Source organism: Crocodylus porosus, unplaced genomic scaffold (genome assembly GCF_001723895.1).
Source record: "Crocodylus porosus isolate Cpor-Errol unplaced genomic scaffold, CroPor_comp1, whole genome shotgun sequence".
Taxonomy (NCBI): domain Eukaryota; kingdom Metazoa; phylum Chordata; order Crocodylia; family Crocodylidae; genus Crocodylus; species Crocodylus porosus.
The window spans coordinates 119,991,998-120,014,161 of record NW_017728886.1 but is presented as its reverse complement, the minus strand read 5'-3'; the positions used below and the strand labels follow the sequence as shown (position 1 = coordinate 120,014,161).

General features: G+C 39.6%; 1 protein-coding gene across 1 annotated transcript in view; it reads left to right on the top strand.

Moving 5' to 3' along the window:
* ABCA13 (ATP binding cassette subfamily A member 13) overlaps positions 1-22,164 on the top strand; it is a 368,570-nt gene that overhangs the window by 155,795 nt on the left and 190,611 nt on the right. Inside the window, 10 exon segments of the mRNA XM_019537509.1 lie at positions 424-600; positions 4,313-4,607; positions 7,680-7,794; positions 9,419-9,748; positions 13,306-13,375; positions 16,033-16,167; positions 17,836-17,889; positions 17,892-17,990; positions 19,285-19,471; positions 20,586-20,804. Of these exon segments, the coding sequence (XP_019393054.1) occupies positions 424-600; positions 4,313-4,607; positions 7,680-7,794; positions 9,419-9,748; positions 13,306-13,375; positions 16,033-16,167; positions 17,836-17,889; positions 17,892-17,990; positions 19,285-19,471; positions 20,586-20,804 (1,681 nt within the window).

The following is a 22,164-nucleotide window of genomic DNA, read 5'->3' as shown; positions in this document are numbered from 1 at the left end:
TGAACTTCAAATTTGCCTGTGTGGAAACTTCCTGTCTTTACCAGACCAGAATTACTCTCACACGTCAGGAGATGGAATTGGTACCAACAGAGCTGAGTCAAGCATCTAAACTTTTACTGTTTTTTCATGAACAGGGTCTTCCTTCTGGAATTGGACACACATAATATCATTGTTAATCTGAAATGGAATGTGAATTCAGGGAAAGATTTTTTCAAAGCACCTAAATAACGTAGAGGAGCACAAGCTTGTACTTGTACTTCTTAATTTCCTAGGTGCTTTTGAAATCTCTCTCCTTAATTGATTCTTTCTTTCCTTACAAAAAATGTTCTATTTCTGTAGTATATTCATACTGCACAATGAATGGCTTTGTTTTATGCATGCTGTACTGAAACCAATAGTTTTCAATTTGTTTACTCTGCTCAGAGGCTATGATGGACAAGATGCTCAACAACTCAGTGACTGAGCAGATTGACCTATTGTCACAGCTCGTGATAAATATCTCCTCCTGTGTGTTACTGGATCGCTTCCAGCCTTTAGAGTCTGTTGAGAAATTGGAGGCAAAGGCTTATGAGCTCATGCAACAAAACAATTTCTTGGCTAGTAAGTACCTCATTTAACATACATATTGACAGGAAACCTCAGACTTCATAGACCTGTTGCGTCCCATATTTCCTTGTAAGAGGGTGCTGTAGTGCTTCGGCAGCTATGAATACATGGCTTAAAATATAAATATGTTATAATCACAAGCACATTTGCTTGGTACAAATACACCTCTGAATCTTGAACATTGTAATGAAAGCTAATGATGTTGCTATTGTAACTGTGGAAACATTAGTAAATGAATCCCCAGAGTCATATATACCTAATAAATATTATACTTGGAACAACAAATATGTAATATACAGCTAGAATGCACTGAGGTGAAAGAATGCCAAGAGCTCTAACCCTCCCAAACCAGCCAAATGAAGATAGTAACTATTCTTTTAAGACAAGGTCACCCAAGTTTTCACCTTTTTGGTTGCCTATAAATGTGCTGGTTCATGTTCTAATGAAATTAGTAGTCTGCTCCATGTTCTAATTAGAATGCTCCAGCTTGTGTCATGTGTATACGTGTTTAAAAATGGCCACGGGGCGCTTTATGTAAACCTTGTTGAACGGTATTCAAATAAAGCATCCCATGGCCATTTTTAAACCCATGGGGGTTGAATACACATGATGCTGAGACATTTTAATTAGAGTGGCTCTCCAGGAACTGTTGGAGTTAAAATGCAACTGCCCCCAGAATGTGTATAGGCAGCACTTTTTAAATTTTTAATTTCTGTCTTCTGGATTTACAAAACAAAATGAAGTAATCTTTCTAGTAGTCATGTTTGATAAAGAAGGTAACTTTTGAATTGGATCATTTACTCTGAGTAAGTTTAGTGATTTTGGTCATTAGGATGACTGTCTCTGTCTCTATACCTCTTTCTTGAAAATCCTCCTTGCTGCAGGAGAGCTATCTAGTGTGCTAAAGAGTGATTTCTTTCTTTCTCTCTTTCTTTCTTTTATTTTACTATTTAAGAAGCTTCCTATTCCTGCCTGAGTTGCATGGGCATATGTTCCTCTTGCTAAATAGAAAGGTGAGGTCCTGGCTGTGTTGATGCCAAAAGAGCCTTGCCACAGATTTAACTGGGGCTAGGATTTCATCCATAGTTTTGTTTATTTTATCATTTCTGACTCCTGGTAAATTCTGTGCTGAAGTCTTCAGGGCTTAGGATATACTTATGCAACATGATTTACTGTAGACTATAAACTTTGGATTTTACTTCTTAATAGGGAGCAGATATGCAGCCAGCTCTTGCAAACTAACTGCTTGCAGTAGGCACAAATAAAGTGCCTGGCCACTAAGGCTTTAAATAATGTCTCGTTTGACGTGGGCCTAATTGCCCTGGCGTTTGACCTGGAAAAAAACAAGCTTGGCACAGCCATTTACATCGGTTGCCCTTCCAAGCTGAATTGCTTCTTCTCAGTGAGACCACACAATCTAGCTGGCCTGTCCTGGAGATTTCCCACAATAAATTTAGATTCATACAACCATGTCTCATGAAAAAGTGTTAGCACATTTTATCCCACATACTTCAAAAGGACTTAAAACAAAACAGTGGACTTTTACATCTGTAGGATCCCAGGACAGAAGGCTTTCTGCTGGGACAGTCGAGATGTCTATTCACAGCTGAGGAGGAAGGAGATGCTGGTTTATATTGAGCAAATATCTACTCTAGGATAAATTGACTAGGGAGAGGATACATAGCCATTTTCCAAAGGGAATAGAGTGCCTATAAGGCTGTGTGCTGTGTGTCCACTCCACTTTTCACTTTTTCCCTGGAGTGAAGTTAAATTACAGTGGAGCAAATGTGTTGCATGTCTGTACCCTAAAGGTGATCTTTAAGGGAAATTGGGTCCAATAGATGTAGGAATTAATATCAGTCAAAATCTGGGGCAGTGCAAAACATCAGACCAGTACTTTGGAGTTTTTATTGCCTATTCTGTCACAGATATATTTACGTGACCTTGCTCTGTCATGCTCAGAAACAGATTTTCATCTTCTGCTCAGAAATAGAGGGAGGTAGGAGCCACAAAGGAGACAGGCAAAGGATTTTTGCACCTTTCCTGCAACACGTTTGTCAGGTTCTGAACCAAAGGCAGCTAATTTTGACTACTCACATTTTAGCTTTATCTTGCTGCTTCTCCTGTATTAGAGGCTCCATGCAAGCTAGTATCTTGCCTGCCTTCAAGAAAATAGGTTCAAAGCTTTCTGAAAACTTGAAGAGGATTGCCTTCCCTTTATGAGGGTAATCTATGCAGTACTTCTTTGTTACATCATCTGATCTATGCACATCTTCCTTTTTAGTGAATGATGTACAACTGAAATTTGGCTTCCTTTATCTAATTTTTGAAAAATATTTGGCAACTTCTAAATCTTCTTGGGTGGCAGGGTTCCTAGATAGGAAATTGTATTTGTTTTTTAATTTTTGGCCAGCTTAAAAAATAGGAAAGGAGAGACTAAAATGTCCTAAGAATATTTCTTTCCTCAGAAACAAAGATGGTCTGGGTTCCTTTCAATGCACAGCCCTTTATAATGAAAATGAAGACAGCTTTGCTTCTCAAACAAGAATGGCAAACGTGTTTTTACCATTTATCCAGAAGGAATGTGTCAGAGGAGTAGGGCAGGAGAAGCTTTAGTCTCCTGTTCCTGTACTTGACTTCATTTCTCATGATTCAGAAATAGGATTGACCCACTCTCCCTGAAGTTAAGATAAAAAGAAAAAAAACATTTATTCTGCCATGCTAGTGCTATATAGGAGCAGTGACTCCACCCACTTGATGGAAGAATAAAGCTCTGCCTCAGAGGTACAATCTTCTGATCCTCATTCAAGGGAGTATAATTTTTAAGCGGCCAAATGTATTGGGAACTTTGCAATGTTTAGGATCATAAGGGCTGCCTATACATATGGTTGAGGGGGGTGTTTTAATTGGAGCAGTTCCTGGAGATTTGCTGAATTAAAACATCATAGCATCATGTGTATTAAGCCCTTACGTGTTTAAAAATGGCTGCGGGATGCTCATTCAGTGAGCTTTAGTTAAACTGACCCATGGCCATGTTGAAATGTGGCTGGGGGGACTTAATACACTTGACATGGCAGGGATGCTAGAGTGTTCTAATTAGAATGCATTAGAGCACGTGTATAGGCAGGCTAAGTTTTCTTGCAGCAACTACAGAAAATTTAGATAAAAGTATAGGAAGTGTGGAGAAGAAATTTCAAAGGTCAAAATATAGAAATGCTTTGCTCTAGATTTGTCTTTGGGCTAAAGAAAAAAATGCCATTTTGAGCCAGTTTCAAATCTTAGAAGTGGAGGAAAAAGAATGAGCTCTTTCATTGTATTTATGTTTAATATTCCAAAACATCACCCAGTACTTTTCAAGAAAAGAAATTCACTGGGTGATTAATAGAGACTTGAAGGAGTTCCTATTTCAAGGTTTGAATCCCACTGTGTTGAATCATAGGGTTGCAGTAGAAATGGCTTAAAATGCAGTGCTACTCTTTGGATAAACTATGCATCCATATTCTTTACAGGTAGACAGTAACTTTTTATAAATGGATAGGTGTCATGAAATGATTTGATCAGCTATTTATTACCTTCATAAATAAAGTAGAAAGTTGGGGACCTGAGACTAGAATTTGTACTGCAGGGTGCACAAAATACAGGACTCTGAGGCTGTGGTCATTTAAATCTGTGAAACACCTTACTGTATTTTTCTTTCTTGTAACAGGCATCATATTCCATGCATCAGACAACAAGGCAAACACAGATTACCTTCCTCCACACATTTCATATACAGTCCGGAGCAGTGTTCTGTTCAGCATGAGAACAGATTTGATTAAAAACCCATTGTGGAAATTCCACCCGCAGAACCTGCCAGCTGATGGATTCAAATACAACCACATCTTCATTCCACTGCAAGACGTGATTGAAAGTGCAATTGTTTCAGTGCATGCTGCAACTGATGCTTCAGAGCCAGAAATACAAGTGCAAGCTATGCCATATCCATGCCACACCAGTGACCTGTAAGTAAATTTGCTCATTTGAACCTTAAGTGGCATTAGTTTAGCTGTGATCTGGCTGAACTGTCCAAAGAAATTTCCTGGAAACCTGTTGGATTTCTCTACCTGGTGGTTGCCCCAATAAGGCATTAAACCAGCATGATTGATTTTGGTGGATCTCATTTTGCGATTCCCAGAAGAGAACATTTGGGAGGGAACAAGTACAGCAGCAACTCACTGTGACATCTTAACCTGGGTAGATGGCCTTGTAAGAGCTGTTATCAGCCAGTGTTCAAAATGCCAATAGAGCTGGGAACTGGTTTGGAACCAACTCGATTATTAGGCATGTGTGAAGTGGGTCCTATTTGATTTGGATTCAACCCAAATCGGGGACAGTGATTCGCTTTGCTGACTCGGATCACTGTCCCTGATTTGATTTGGCTGAATCCAAAGATTCAATGCTGATTCGGAGAATCAGCGATTCAGACATAGACAGCTTTAAAAGTTTTTCCTACATACCTTGAGGTACCAGCATGGCTTGTGAATGCTGGGGCCCATGGAGTGTCCCACAGGAGTGCGGGGGGGTTGGTCCTCCACGTGTTCGGGGGCAAACCCAGAAGTGGACCAGAAGTATTCCAGTCGACTTCTGGGTCTTCTGGGGCCCCCCTGCACCCCCCCATCCCAGCAATTGGCCACAAGGGGACCCCAGGTGCCCCCCCCCAGACCCAGGAGGCCCCCCAGCACAGGGAAGTGGACCGGAAATGCTTTTAGTTCACTTTCAGGTCTGCTGCTGAGCATGCTGGGAAGTCCCCTGAGCTTCTTTGGGACGCTGCATCCATCCCACCATCGCAGCATTCATGAGCTGCCTGGTACCTAGAGCTATGTAGAAAAAACATTTAGAGCTGTGTCTATGTCTGAATCTCTGACTCTTTCCAAATCTCTCTGAATCAATTCAGAGGGTTCCAATTTGATTTGGAGAGATTAAAGGGTCCTCTGATTCGATTCAGAGATTCAGCCACCAAATTGGGCTGAATCTCCGCCAGATAGAATTAGGGACCAAAGCTTTGTACTCCTATCTCCCTCTACTTCTGAGCAGCAGATGAAAAGCTGTTTCTGAGTATGAGGTGTATAGCACCCTGATGAGGCAGATGTGGTTAGCTTTGTTAGTCTGAAATCTGACTATGGCTCTTCAATGTACAAGACTTGCAGTGTACACATGTTTTATTCTTGGCAATCTCAGAATGGGTGTGAGGGTAGAGACAGTTCATGTAAAGGTCTTGATGTAAGGGTCAGGACTGTGGTGTATTGTTTTTGTCATGGAGGTATTCCCTTAGTTGTAGCTGATGGAGAAAGCCCAAAAGGTCTTCATAAAGCTGCACCTTATTGAACTGTGTAGGAGAGCAGAAGGAAAGATGATTGGATAACCCAGAGCACTTTAGGGGGACTGAGAGTGTGGGTTGATAGGTTGATGATATTGATGTGGACTGTAGTATTGTTTTTGAAGAGTGAGTGTAGAAGACTGTTCTTCCTTCATCTTCTTTAACAAGTTAAACGTATTTGTGGTAGGCTTCCTGGATGGATGCAGGGATGTCCCCCTGGAAAAGGTCTGTTATATCTGGGTGACTCTATGGTCTGCTTGTTAGTTCTGTGAGCCTGGTGCTAATTTATTCCTGTTTGCTGTATAAGACCCTGAAGAGGCAGTTCCTCCTTTTCTTTGAGAGAATAAAGTACAGCTTTTCAGAACAGGCTGTGTGTTATGTAGAACAATGTGACCTGGTCACCTGGAGTCTTTTGGGCCCCTGCCAGACATTTGGGTAAAGGCAAGTTAGGATCACTTGTGTATAGCAGGAGGCACGATTGTGGGCTGCAGATCCTATTATGGCTTATTGTCATCCCGGGTTCTCTCTGTACTGACAAGTAACAAGCTTCTGTGGCTGGGAGCTCACAGCTGACGGGACTTGCAGCTGCTGCAGCACCCCATGTACTCCTGTGGATGGGAGGTCTATAGGTGACAGAGCTTGCAATCACAGGATTGCCCTACGCACTGCTGTATCTGTGAGCCCTGTCAGCTGTGGGACTCCCAACGGTGGCAGCACATGGAGTGCACCTATGGTTGTGAGCCCCATTAGCTGCAGGACTTGCATCCATGGCAGTGCATGGTGTACCCCCATAGTGGGGAGCCTTGTCTACTGTTGGGGCGCCCAGCCACAGGGGAGCACATAGCCACACATTCAATTAATGCTGTGATAACAATGAGCCACAGAGTTATTACATGTTTTTTGTAGAATAACCGTGTGGCTTATTTCGTTTTATCATGCTGTTTAACTGATCAGATGTGTAGCTGGGTTACAACTGGTTGGTTCATCTGACTGGTATCTGATTAGGAAGAAGACATTTGAGATACCCAAGCAAGTTTCTTGAGCAGATTGATTGGAATCATTTTTATTCAGTTGGGCACAGTGCCTTCCAGGAGCACAGAGGGAGTTAGCTGTGTTAGTCTGAAGTTAGGCAGAAGTGAGGGTAGGGTGGCACCGTAAAATAACTGGTTCAGAGAGGCATGAGCTTTTGTAGGCAACAACCTATTTCACCAGGTGTTATGAATGGACTGTCAGAAAAAAATAATTGTATATAGAGGGAAAGGGATTGGAGGGAGGAGACACTATGTGCATGCAGTGATTCAGTATGTGGTTTATATGTAGAAGATAAGTGTCACTAAAACCAAAAGATGAGAATGCAAATAGTGAACATTAAGGTGAGGAATACTTCCTACTAGAGCAATGCTGCAAAGCTGATAATATGTCAAGCACTTTCAGTATTTTCATTTGGAAATAGCACATTGAAATATACTTCAGTAATTATATTTCACTGTAAATAGAGCCTCATTTCAAAGAGGCAATATAAAGGTTCTACTGTTACTGTTAAATTATAGTACATATATTTACCTAATAGCAGCAAAAAGTATTTCTAGACCTGAGTTAAACACACACCATACATTATTCTTTTATGTGTATGTTCTGAATAACACTGTATGGATATTAACATCTATATAATAGTCTTTCATCTTTTAGGGGTTGACAAATATATTTGTGATTTCAGATTCTTGAACAACATAGGGTTTTTTTTCCCACTCATAATGATGCTAACATGGATGGTATCTGTTGCTGGCATGGTCCGGAAACTGGTTTATGAGAGAGAAATTTGTCTTGAGGAGGTAAGAATTAGTGGACTTACTATAAAATGAGTTTGCCAAAGGTGTGCCTAAAAGACTAAAAACAATGGCGACAATAAAAATCGTTGAGAGATGGTTTTGTGTACTTATAAAACTGCTCTATTTTTTATTTTCTTCTTTTGAGCTGTGAGCCTGAGTTCTACCTGCCAGCTCAGATTCACAGGGATGTTTTGAATTTGAGCTTTGCATTGCTGTGTGGAGATTTATATCTGAAACAAAGGAGAGCAACAATTGAAAACACTGTAAAATGTAAAGTTGAGAACCTTTCTTTAAAACCAGTCTTGTCAACAGAGATCCCGATCTTCCTAGGTGCTGTATGCCTTCAGCTGATGGTATGTTTATCCATTCTCAAACAGTAACTATGTACTAGCAATCAGCATGACCTTTCTTTGGAGTAGGAGAATAAAAAAACAAGAAAAGACAGTCTATTTGAGAAAACACACATGCATTTACAGTGTGATAGTTTTTGCTGAACTAAATAAAAATGGCTCTGAACAGTATTCTTCAGAGTTTTACAGGAGAAGTGCACAGGGGGAAAACATGTTCTTTCATTGAAGGTAGCATCTATAGGAGTTCACACCCTGTCTTCAGTATCTTGCAGAACTGGGACCTTATGTAGATGCTGTGTAGATGTAGTACCATTTCTATCCCACAAACCCAAGCGCTGTTCTTCATTCTGCTGCCGACTTGCTGTTGAACTTTGGCAAATTATCTAAACTTTTTAGACTGGTTTTTCTCTGTGTCTAAAAGAGGGCTCATTTATTTTACAGGGGTGTTTTAAATATTAATTCACTATGTCTGCAAAATGCCTTTTACTCTGGTTGAAACATAGTATAAAAATACTATTTTATTTCAGCTAGTGCTTTTTTAAGTGGTGGTCTTGGAGGTATGTGGTGTCATTAATATCTGCTTTCATGAAGATTCCTATGCAGAAGCTGAGAATGGAAGAATTTAGTCCATATTCTACTGCAAGTTCTACAAGAAGGAAAATTGTAAATGTTACCATATTTGTTAAAATGGCACATTTTCTTCTCAGATGCTTTAACTTTAGTGAGAAAAACAAAAAATGAAGCATAGGAGTGTTTCATATTTGCACAATGTTATAATTTTTTTGCAGGGCTCTTTTAGTTTTTGTCATTCTGATAATTGTTCACAGGTTTCCATTATTATGGTTATATTATGCCGTCTTTTATAACTGTTGTTTTTTTCAGGCCAAAGATGCACAGTTTTAAGCATAAAAGGGGGAGATTCCCACTTCAGGGGCTGGTACAATTTAAGAGTCTGATGCTGTAAATACTTGCAAAAAAACATTATGCCCATGAACATGAGTAGGCCTTTAGGCTCATTGGTCTTCCTCCTGTTCATCTACATTATACTCAAAAGCAAATGTCATCAGGAGAGAGCCATAACTTAAAAAAAAAAAAAAAAAAGAGCACCAGAATGTTTTACCGGGTCTCACTCTTATCCCACATATTGTTAATACAAGGGTGAAATTAATACAGTTGTGATCTTTGGGGAGAATGCTAGCAATGTCTCTTGTTGTCTCTCTTCTACTTAAATTTTAAGAGCTGTATATTAACTGTAAGATATTTCTTTGGTTTTGCAGTACATGAAGACAATGGGTGTGCACCCATCCATTCATTTCCTAGCCTGGTTTCTGGAGAATATAGCTGTACTTGCTATAAGCAGCTGCACTCTGGTCATCATTTTAAAAGTGAGCGGCATCTTTGCTTACAGCAACAGCTTCCTCATCTTCCTCTTCTTCCTTGATTTTGGAGTTGCAGTTGTTATGCTAAGCTACCTGATGGGTGCATTTTTTAGCAGTGCCAATACAGCAGCCCTCAGTGCCAGCCTTGTGTATATGATAAGTTTTTTACCCTACATAGTTCTGTTCGTTTTGCAGAACCAACTGAGTTTTGCCAACCAGATCATCGCTGTAAGTACTTTTTTCTTTTTTTCTTTCTCTTTTAAAGTTGTTTTATTCATTTTCATCATTTATGACCATTATAAAACAAACAAACAAACAAAAAACACCCCTTCCCTTACTTTGTCTGTAGATTCTTATTTGGGCTTATATCTCATTGAAACTGCATAGCTTTCCTTGATGGGAAACTAGCCAAGAAATACCACTCTGAATGCAACAGAAGGGAATCAGAAAATGAATGTTCAAGAGAATTGACAGAACCCAATAAACAGCATAAGGCTCTACATTCCTAGTGCTGCATGTATGATGGAAAAAGATACATTCTTAAACACATGGTTTTTCTTTTTTACACAAAAGAATACCATGAAAAATTAATGCCATCCACAAAAGGGATGGTACTGCATCTGAGGAAAAACATTTCTTCTTTACAGGAAAACTAGTATAAACTTAGTGAAAGGTAGAAATCACTCATGTTTAAAATATAACTACAGAAAAAGAGTATAAGAATACATGCTGCACTTTCTGTGTCTTTTACAGATATTGTTTGTGCTGTGGAAATGTTTAAGATGTTATCTTAAATTTTGTTAAAAATACAGTGGAATAATTGTACATTAGCAGACAGGATAATAATAGGAGTAAGGTACTTATCCACTAACTAGTTACCATATTATCTGGTTGGAGTTTTGCTATATTCTGCTTAGCAGTTTTGTCATGCATGTTTTTGTGATGGACTGAACTATGGTGATGATGGTTACTAGGACTGTGCAAAGCTTCGAGTGCTGATTTGATTCAGAGGAGATTTGGCCTGATTCAGTGGCCAAATCTCTGAATCTGAATTGAATCAGGACACTGACAAAAAGGTCCGAATCAATTCGGAAAAGATTTGGAAAGCTTCAGAGATATGAGTAGTCCCTGCTCACCACTGCAGGGAGCTGGACCTGGACTCCATGCCAGTAAGTAGGGTGGGGGAGCACTGGAGGAGGGGGGAGGGGACCATGGGGGGGACCCCTGCCAGGCCCCATCCCCTGCCTGCTCCCCCAGTCCCCCTAAGTGCCCCCCATCCCCCTCCCACTTTCCTGGACCTGGCATCCCAGCTCTTCAGAGAAAAAAGAAAACAAAGCTCCACACACACTGGCTGATGCCAGGACAGGGTGGGGGGACGATCCCTGCTGCCCCCCACTGCCCCATGCTGTGTGGGGGCTCTGCCATGAGCCCCCATCCTTTGACCATTCACTCACTGCAGCAGCCTCAGGACTTCTTGGGGCTTGTGGCAGAGCCCTCCCATGCAGCACAGGGCAGTGGGAAGCAGCAGGGATTGTCCTCCTGCCAGGCAACACGACTTTTTTTTTTTTTTTTTTTAAAGTGCTGGGATGTCTGGGCCGGGCAGGGCACCCATTGACAGGGCTGGGAGAGTGGGCAGGAATGAGGCCTGTTTGATTTGGAGATTTGGTCGATTCAGTGATGGTTGAATCTATGAATCAGATTCAGTTGAATTGATTTGGGACAGTGATTCGAATCACCAAATCAAATCACTGTCCCCCAAATCGACCAAATCCAAAGTGAATACTAGCTGCTTTGCACATGCCTAGTGGTTATTCTCCTGAAATTTCTGTTTTAAGAATCAGTATACTTGCTCAGAAAGCATTTTGTGAATCAGTATCACACTTACATTCACTTGTCCGGTTTCCTCTTAATGTATTTATTTAATGTAAAAGACTACATCTACTTCAGAAGACTCTTCTCATGCATTTATACACCAAGTCTTTTATAAATGACAGAATAAACCCCAGAGAGAACTTACTTAATACTGAACTTGAAAACCCTCTAGTTTGAAAGTATTCTTGGAAGATCACACAAAACCTGTGTAAAGAATTCAGAATTAGACCCAGGTAGGAGCCTGTGGTACTTCTGTTGAGGCCCAGAAGGATTAAGAAGGTTCTGTAATTTGGATTAATAACAACATGAGTTTAGGCCAATAAATGTCTTAAGTATTAAAGTAAGGACAGAAACAGAAATAGTTTAGGCAAACAATTCTCTTTTTGATGTATATTTCAGATATAATCTCAATGACTTTTAGAAGTCATTTGTATTTGAATTTGTATTTAATATTTTGCACACCATTAACTTCCTGTTAATGCTGTGACAACAAATTAAATATTTTAATACAACCAGAGAAACAATTTAAATCATACCATAACTACAGAGAAACAATATAACCTAGATGTCCAACTTACTGCTCTTTGATTCTAGGGTAGGTGTATACACACATTATGTATTACATAAAAGTAAGCAAAGGCAATCAGATAACTTTATGTTCATAAACAATAAGTGTGGTTCTTGTTCCACACACAGCAGTTGCCTGTGCCACTTGTGGCATGTGTGCTATGGGTTGGCCACTCCTGGCATAATGATTTGCCACTGCAAGATTGGGGTCTAAGCAGGTTAAAGGGCTACTTTATTTTGGGGGAGTGGGACAATTGCCCTTACTTTTCATATTAGGTACCTGAAAAGTAATGCAAGTTACTTTTCATATTAGGTACCTGGGTACATTCCCAGGGTATGAAATGCTGCAGAAACATAAGGGGATACCTGTATGGCTTCCCAGGTATTTGAGAGAGCACTGAGAAGCATACTGGCCTTCCCCCCATCCACCCCCAAACCTCCCATAACCCTTCTTGCTCCCAGTTTTCATGAACCAAACCTGAAAATGGGGCAGTAAATGCTCTCAAACTCTGTTTCTGGTGTGCTTGAGGGCAGTGGCAGAGGCTTGTCCCCAAGACAGCTTCATTGCTTTTTTCCCAGGTTTAGGGTATGTACAGTGGGAATAGCTATGGCTTGGTGGGGCAATGTACTGGACAGGCTCTAGATACAGCCACATTGGACATCACTATCTTAAAATACATGAGACCTTGGTTATGAGTTCACATTCAAACGACAGAACTTTCCACATACCACAACGCCTTATATTTTATTAATATATAGTAATGATTTGGTTTCCTCTATTAGCCTTCAGATGCTGGCCAGTGATTTTTTCCATTTACCATCAGTCATCTATTCTTGTTACATTATGTCCCTGAACTTGGTCATTTTCCATTTTGTGCTTTTCTGATGCAGTATGCCCCATTTATATTGCTCCATTGGAAATTAAATGTTATTTCCTTGCAGTAGAATACCTGCCCAGCGTACAGTACACAATGTATGTTCCATCAACCTCTGCCTCTTGTGAGTTCTGGGTCATTCACTTACTACAGAAAATAAATTGCTTTATACATACTTCCACTGTTATGCATTATATATTTTCAATATGTGGTGGATTTATGATGCTCCATAAATTGTGGTAAAGTTAAATAATGCCTTCAAATATTAATAACTAAGTCAGTAAAGCTCTCTAACTTCGAGAGTATACTTCTGCAAAATTCAGATAAATATTGTTCAAGAAGTAAAAAGAAAGGCTGGATCATTAACTTATGTGGAACTGAAAGGTCCATTGTTTCTTCATTTGGACTTAGTTCAGCTTCTTCATGAAGTTTTATACATGTTAATTTCCTGCTTCTTTTGTACTGTTGCAGTGCCTTTTGTCTACAACTGCCTTTGGACAAGGGGTGTTTTTCATTACATTCTTTGAAGGCCAAGAAATAGGTAAGATCTCCTGTTAGCTAGAAGCTTTTGTAATAATGGTTTACAGAGAGCTAAATGTGAAAACCCATTCCCCTTGCTTTGTGCTAAAGAGCATCAGATTGCCAGTGAGCAGCTGAACTCAGAATATAAGGTGTAAAGCCCCATAATGCCCCTACATTCTTTCCCCTCTCCCCTCTTAAAACTGCTCTAAATTGTGGAAGGCTACAGTGACTGAAAGGATGCAGGATGCAGGGAAAACCCTATCCACACTCCCAACATTGCAGATACTTTTCAGCAGCTGGAAGATAACTGAAGTATTTAATTAGTTCTCAGAAGTTGTTAGGTAGCACTATACCACTGCCATGCTATCTTCATCCAGTAGCAGTACTGTGAAGATAGATAGAAGGCTAAATCTGTAGCCAAATTACATCTAACAGAATAGCACTGTGAGTGGCTTTATCTTTGATCTGATCTGGTGTTGGTCTACTACTGGAGAGAGTTCTCAGTATCCCAGCAATGGAGTTTTGGCTGTGGAAATGTTTTATGAAATGGACAGGGAATTCAGTATTGAGGATGAAAGTTACTTTAACTGTTAAGAAAAAGGGGAGCTCTGGGCACCATATGAGTGTCATCTCTCCCTGCCTTCCAGAAGCAACATTTCAGGTGATTTAAAGTGGTCTTTTCATGTATTCAATTAAATTTGAAATTTAAGATGATTTTTAGGCAATTTATATTGGTTCCGTAATTCAAATATGTTCACATTGTAGGAAAACATTGTAAACTTGTTTTGTTAAGAAATTCACAATCAGGACTTTCAGAGGTGACTCAAGTATTAAAGCTGTACTTTCAATCTTGTATTGTGTCGTCTTGTTGACAGCACTGCTTGGGGTTCAACCTGTTGAAAATACTTGCATTTGAGAAATTATGATGAGGCAAATTGGTGCAAAATCTGTTAGGAAGATTATATTGTGCCTGATCCAAAGCCCGGGGATCTCAGCGGTCAAGGGCTAAGTACAGACAGTCAAACGCCCCAAGGCTAAATTGATTCAGTTTTTGCAGGTTAGTCTAAACTGCAGAGATTAAACTGAGAAACAACTAGACAGACATTCATTTTTGATTCAGGAAATGCAGCCACATGCATGCAGGATCTCAGGCCAGAAACTGGGGGGCACTACAGCACGGCTCTCAGGCATGTAGCCAGCATGGGCTGTATGTTTGCTTCCTCTTCCTGCTGCCCCTGAGGTCTCTGGGATTTGCAATCCAGAATTACAGAAGCAGGACCCTGCAGGCTTGCTCATTGCTTCCTCTTCCTGCTTCCAGGTGGCTCTGGCATTTGTAGTCTACAGTTGCAGCCAGCAGTAAATTCTTATCATGGCAAGGCAGCTCTGTACTCAGGGGATGGGAAGTTTAACCCTCATCCCTGGCCCCAGACACCAGCCGGAGTTTGCCAAGGGGGGAAGGGTGGGTCCCTTTTTTTTTTTTTTTTTTTAAATCCTCATGATTATAGCCTGAGTAGGGATTTTTTTTAACTCTGTGATTGATCCAAGGTTCAGTCTTCTCTTTCTTCTGCCATAAGTGGGAAAACTCTCCTAGTAACAACATTGAATTATCTTAAGCATAGCTGCTGTTTGAGGGGGTTGTAATTAAGTGGAAGCTAAGAAGTATGGTGGATCTGGTTGAAAAATCCCTGCTGCTGTGAGGAAAAATGGCTTTTTTGGGGCCAAAATTGACATTTCTGGGGAAAATTTTCCCAAATTTCTGGTTTTCTCAAGATATGAAAAATGTCCTCATAGGATTTCCTGAGCTGCTCTGTTGCACTATTGCCACTTTCTGACAAAGTATGTGGAAAAATGCAGTGACTTTTTTGAACCTTGTAATTTGAGCCATAAAGTAGCTCTATCAAGTATAAATCCTAATTACTTCTATTGATTCATATCTTATTTCCTTTCCTCCTACTTACTTTAACTTACTGTAAGACTTTTTGAACTGATTAGTGTTGGGAGCCCCAGTAATGCATTGGCACCTCCAGGCACTGCTGTCATATAAATGATAAACAACGATATGCTCCATTTAGTTATGATATGGGGGTTTCAGCTAAATAAATTTGCTCTAGGTCTCTTATAAGCTTATTTCATCATGGGTATCAACATTCTGTCCTAAAGCCTGATTTATTGCATGCGTGCCCAAACAATGGCGTGCGTGCACACATGCCTGATTTATTGTGCATGTGAGTGTGTGCACACACACACACACATGCATGCATTTGATTTCTTGCATGAGCATGCACACATATATGCACACATGCCTGATTTTTTTGAACACATGCACATACACATGCATGCACACACACCTTTTCATATTTTATTTGAAATTTTGGGGACTTTTTTTTGTTGCCAAAACAGTCCAGTAAAAAAAAAAAGCAACTTAAAACTGAAAAGGAAAAAAAAAAACCCTGCCACTCTGAATTCTCTTACATTTTCTCAGCAGTAATGTTACCTGCTGTTCCAAAGAGAGACCAAGAGGTCTAACAGTTTATTCTTTTAAAATTACAGTTATTAACTACGTTGTTTTTGTCTGTCAGTGCTTTAGTATATTAAGTGTTTCGTCTTGGCCTATTAATGGCCCGCCTACCTGTTGTGCTTTATAGATTTAATTCTGATCTTTTTTTCTGTTTCTAGGAATTCAGTGGAGCAACATGTACCAGACCTTGCCACAAGGAGGATCTATTACTTTTGGATGGGCATGCTGGATGATTTTCTTTGACTCAATTATGTGTTTTATAGCTGGCTGGTATTTCAGCAACACAATTCCTGGTAAGATCAATGAGGGCTTTTTTTTTTTAATCACCACCCACTTAAATATTCTTTTTCGGCATCTGTAGATTTAATAATTTAATAAAATGGATTGATTTCCTCCTCCCCTTTTAAATACAAGTAGAAAAATCTTCAGTACTCAGAGTCAGAGCCTTGACATGCCAAATTCATGACTAATATGTAACAGATATTTCATATGTAGCTAGGGCAGCAAACAGTGTTAACAGATGGGCTGGAATTTGTAATGTGGTACCACGTCTTGCTCTCTATAAAGAGTACAAATTGTTGGGTAAGGACTTCTGGGGCTGATTTGACACTTGATAATAACAGAGTCCAATCTAGTAGCAAAATCCTATTGGAGTTAAGTGGAGATTCTCTCTAAATAAATCTTAAGATCTGGCCTCTTATTTACAAAAAAGGTTGCTTTTCAAAACATCAAAGGACAGTATTTAAATAGCTTGTTTTTGTTTTTTTCTTGTTAACCCCCTGCTTCCATATCCCAAGTATGTCTGTGGGCCACAGTTGCATAATTGAGAGTAGCTAAATCCCAAGTTTATTCTCAGAAAATGTTGAGATGTTTAATTTTTCCAAATTTCTCCACACATTTATGAGTGTTCTTGACTTGGTGGTTGAGGCACGTGGAATGATTTCTAATTTGCTTTTCTGAGCATCTGGGATTTACACTTGCACACATCTGTATATCACATGTTTTGCTGTGCTAATTTTATATCTATTTCAAAATGAAAAAAGAATAGAAGCCCGAGATGGAAACGTAGGTGTGCCAATGTAAGTAACAGAATCTCAAGCAAAAGCCTTTAACTTATAATGAAGGATGTTGCTGCCATTCAATGCCACGTACTATTGCTCCACAGTCTTAGACATGAACAATATACATAATGCAAATATTATATGAAGCACTGAAAGGTCAAGAAATGTCAAACATGAGTTGGCTTGTGCAGCTGTACTTCTGCTTCTTTCTGCTACAATATATGAGTCCCATGCTGGCAGTTGACGACAATCTGTTGAAAAAGGAAAAAAGAATCCTGAGTATTTCTTTTGTGTAGCAAGATGATTCCTTGGAGGCTCATCAGCAGTTGAGCATATCCTATGTCAATTCCCCTACCAGCAGGATGGGAGGCGAAGCCAGGTGGTAGAGCAGGGTGTGATGCCTTGGTGTTGGACTGTTCCTCTGAAGCCCACTGGCAGGAAACTTCACACTCTGAGACTCCATTGTTTTTTTTGCCAGGGAATGATCCCACAGCTAAATGTCTCCAGTGTCAGAGATTAATGGTACTTTTTACTCCAGTGTACCAAACTGGCAGACCTCAATATCTTGGGCAAAACTGGTAATTAATTACACCTGGATTCTCCCACTAATGTCTGAATCGCTTTCAGAATGCCTTTTCCACACACAAAATACAATGATAGCATTTCTTTTGACATTAGTGATAGCTAGGTTGTCCCCAAAGCTTGAAAATGAGGTCAGACATTTTGAAAAATGCATGTGATAAAAATCCAAGTGATACAATAATATAGATAACATATTGTACGGTTTTCCTGCCTCTCCCCCAACTCCTTCAAAAAAAAGGATAAAAAATATTGAAGCTGAAAAAGTCATTAATTTTTCAAAGATTTGTTTCAATTGTTTTTCTTATATTTAACACTGAGGTCGATTTGGATTAAGGGAGCCATGGTACTTTCCCTTAAGTGTCTCCTATTGGAAGAACTTCTGCAGTACAGACAGGAGAAACAAACCTCTAACTTACGGTAAGTTGTTTTTTGTTTTGTTTTGGTTTTTTTCAATGAAAATTTTCAAGGAAGAAGTTTGCGATAGGATGGGACACTTTATAAGGACCACTTTCATTTTCTGCTTCTCTCCAATCAATCATTTTTCGTGGTTGGCTAAGCCCAAATCCATATCTCATTCCTTATGCTTCCTAGAAAATTGCCTTATTTTTTCCAGTATACAATATGTAAAATATTTCACTGAGTTACCTACAGTGATGTCCGAGTGGGTGCAGTTTAACTAGAACAAGTAGTTTAAATGTGCACTTGACAATATAGAATTTTGTCAGCCATTTTGCTGCCAATCCACCTACCTTTGTTAGGCTCCCTGAAGTTTCTCAGTCTATTCTATAGTGTTTGCTGCATAGTCTGAACAATTTTATGCTCATTAAAGCATATGGTCAAACTCAGTTTCTCTGCACTTTGATTTCATCACAAAAAGTCTGATGTTATCTGCATGTTGTTTCCATGAAAGGCTTTTTATATGGGGTTTTGGGAGTTTTCTTTTTCTTTTCCCTTATTTTCTAAATGCTGCTCTTTCAGACTGTTTTCTAGCCTTGTATTTCAATAACAGACTGTTATCGCCTCTATTTTTCACTGCTGCTGCCTACAACCATTTTCACTGCTGATTTCCAGCTCTGTGCTTGGCTGCTTATCAATTCCCTACATGTTCTGCTGCTTAAAATCAGATTTATTTTCTTTCCTCTGAGGCCCATTTCACAACTTTCTCTTGTGTTTCTTTTCATTAAAGATTTTCAGGTAAAGACACATGCCACCCATATCTACTCCTGTGCCTTGGAAACTCCTCTGTGAGCTCTGAAAATTAGTATCTCTGAAATGGCTTAGCCTATAGGAGAGGTGAGAAGGACCAGCTATTCAGGGCTGATGTATTTTGGTACCTCTGTTAGCAAGGCAGTTTTCCAAAAGTTATCAAGGTTCAATTAACTTGAAGCTGCTGGGGCGATGGTCCTGACCTCAGGTAGGGGCCAGAGTGAGAGCCATAGCAGCCATGTGCCCCCTGCCCCCCACCCCCTCATATTTAATTCTAAGACGAGGGTCCTTCCACCCCATGTTAAATAGGGGGAAGCCCTCATCTTAGAATCAAATAAATATGGTAAGTACAACTACGGACCCTTCACCAATGTATATTCAACACAGCATTTTTTTATTCTAGTGGAGCTGTGCAAATTGACACCACCAGAGGAATGGATTCTCTAGTTTTAATATATAGCAACCATGACCGTGTTAGGAAAAGTAAAGCTAATGAATAGTCACTTTATAAATGCTAGTGTTTCTAAAGCCCGTGTGGTCTGTGATTCTTCACTTATCTAGGTTCAATGCCTCAAGAGCAGAAAATCACTAGTGAAGAAGGAATAGCTCAAGGCGTAGTACTTATTTCACTCACCAAAGAATATACACAGAGCAAAAAGACTGCAGTTAAAGATCTAAGCCTCACTTTCTACAGAGATCAGATCACAGCTCTCTTGGGGCCCAATGGAGCTGGCAAGACAACAGTTATGTATGTCCATTGTTTAACAATGAGCTGTTACAGTTTTTTCCACTTATTTGGTGCTCTAAAATGTGTTTGTAAGGCAGCAAATGTTCTCTAGGCTTATTAACTTATTATTATTACACGTTTTTAAGGTGTAAAGGACTCAAAAGGTATAACTGACATGGCTTAACTGGACTGGGTTTGCCTTGGTGCATAACAAAACCAATGCATTGCTCTGGAAAAGTGGGCCCCCTTGAACAGAGCTTCCTTAACAGAGTAACTCTTTTTTAAGCAGTTGTGGTGGTAGATGCTGTAAAGGGGAAGGGTGGAAGTAAAGGTGGAAGTTGGTTCTCATGTAGAGGTGCATAGTGACCTCTGGGAAATCTTCTTGCACAGCATTGCCCCTTTGTGCCTACCAGATGAAGAGCTTGGAGGCTTTCTGGGTTTGCAGGCTTTGCTCTTGGATGTTGAAGATGGTATTTTGACAAATGGAGGGAAGCAGAAATAACAAAATGAAAATCATTTTTAAAAATGGGATTTAATTAAAAAGTTAATTTATTTCTGCCCTTTCTGTTAATTGAAATATCAAGAATTCTGACCATTTTCCCCCCCTAAGCTTCCACAGGTACATAAATTACTAATAAGAATGAATTAGACTCTAGATTAAATCAACTTGATTAACCTGAGTAAGGGATTCAACATTGAGTCCCTATAAGTTAGGAGTTGTATCTGATCATTTGCTTACTGTTAAACTTTAAATATATTTCTTATTTAAACATAATTCAGTTGAATGCTTACTTTTGCTAGGAAAATGACCCTGGTTTTGGAAGCACCAAGGAGAGGAGAGATGATTGAAATCTGGGTTAATTAGGAAAAAAATGATTATTAGCAACTTTTCTGTAATTATAAATGGGCAGATATCTCCTGGCACAAGTCAGTATTGTGCGAAAGTAACTAATAGAAGTACTTTGATCTACATGAACAGAGTACCAGCCTCAAGAACTCAAGGACAGTTATTTATATGATGTGGCTCTTAAATAAGAATTATTTAAATGAATGAATCACTGAATCAGGATACAACATACAGTATGGCTTGAACATGGGGTGTGTGCTTCTGAATTTCTCTTTTTTCTTGTATCAGATCAATGTTGACAGGCCTGTCCCCACCCAGTTCTGGTACCATTATCATCAATGGAAGGGACATGCGTACTCATCTGCCTGCTGTCAGACTGGAAATTGGTGTTTGTCCACAGCACGATGTACTGTTTGACATGTTAACTGTGCAAGAGCATCTTTTGCTTTATGGCTCAGTGAAGGCATCTCATTGGACAAAGAAACAGTTAAACCAACAAGTCTTTAGGTTAGTGGTTACTATTTTTTGGGCTGGAAAGTGCTATTGTAGGCTGTCATTTCATAACCACTCCAAGAACATCAGGTCCAACAAAAAAAGCCACATGAAGAATTAGAGTCCTAATTGCTAGAGTCCAGTGAGACCTAATGCAATTATAGGAATATATATTTTAGCAACACCTTTGGTGACAATTGTAGAGTATTTTTAAATCTAGGCTCTGCTATCTTGAAAATAAATAGGCAAAGGAGTTAAAAACAAGCAAACAAATACCAAGTTCGAACAAGATGGACAAAACCAGGACTATGGTTGTTTCTCTCCTGTACAGAGCCTAATGTAATGAAGCAATCCTGACTATAGTCTTTAAATCTGATTCTCAACCAGGGTGCCTTAAGACCCTTTCAAGGGTGCCGCAGGAGTTGCACAATATTTGTGTACCCAACAGTGCTAACATGATTCATGAGATACAGACCAGTGATTTCAAATAGGAATCAGTAGTTTTAAAATCATTCTGAAGTCTTGTGGTCTTTCCAATTTCTTTGCAACAGAAGAATTGTTCTATTACTTTTCCATAGCCAAAAAAACAAGTGAAAACCTAAGAGGGGTGCCTTGACTCTAATGAGGTTGAGAACCACTGCTGTTTCTAGTGGGAAGGCCACAAGGTACTGCCTGAGCTGAAATGAATGTTTCAAAGAGATTCCTAATCATGAACTTCTTTGGAGTTCATGTGGACTCAGGAGTTTCCCCATGCAGATACTAGTACAATTCAGGAGCCCCTAATCATAATTAAGAACTTAGTCCTAGGCACTGCTTGCAGATGTGGAGCCCCCCCTCCCCAAAACAAGTGCTTTACTTTAAATTTGCTACACTCCTGTACCAAGCCCAGTGCATGACCAGAAGAGTCATCGCGTTAGTTGCATCCGGCTTTCTCAATGCCTGTATAATGGGCCCTTTTTTGCGCTTTTATCTAACAGCTGGTTGAATCAGCTGTTAGATAAAAGCACCAAAAAGCCTTGCTGAAGTTCCTGATCTATACAGATCCTGCAGGTCAAAGTAATGCACTGCTGCTTTTGGTAAAGCCTATTCCCACCCCAACCACCACATCTTTCATTGCTCCAAAAGTTACATGTTTGTACCAAACTTACTGTACTATGGGTAGATTTATTGAAGTCTTCTTAGGTATAAATGTGTGCAGGATCATAACTTTTCTATGAACACACTACTATTAACAACCTGGCCTATTATTTTTTTTAATGTTGAATTTAAAACACCTCAATTACAGGGGCACTCTAAAACTCACTTAAATCTCCCCTCTTTCCACAATGTCCCTTCCTTCCCCCCAATTTGTGGTGGTTAGAGGCAAAATTTAGAT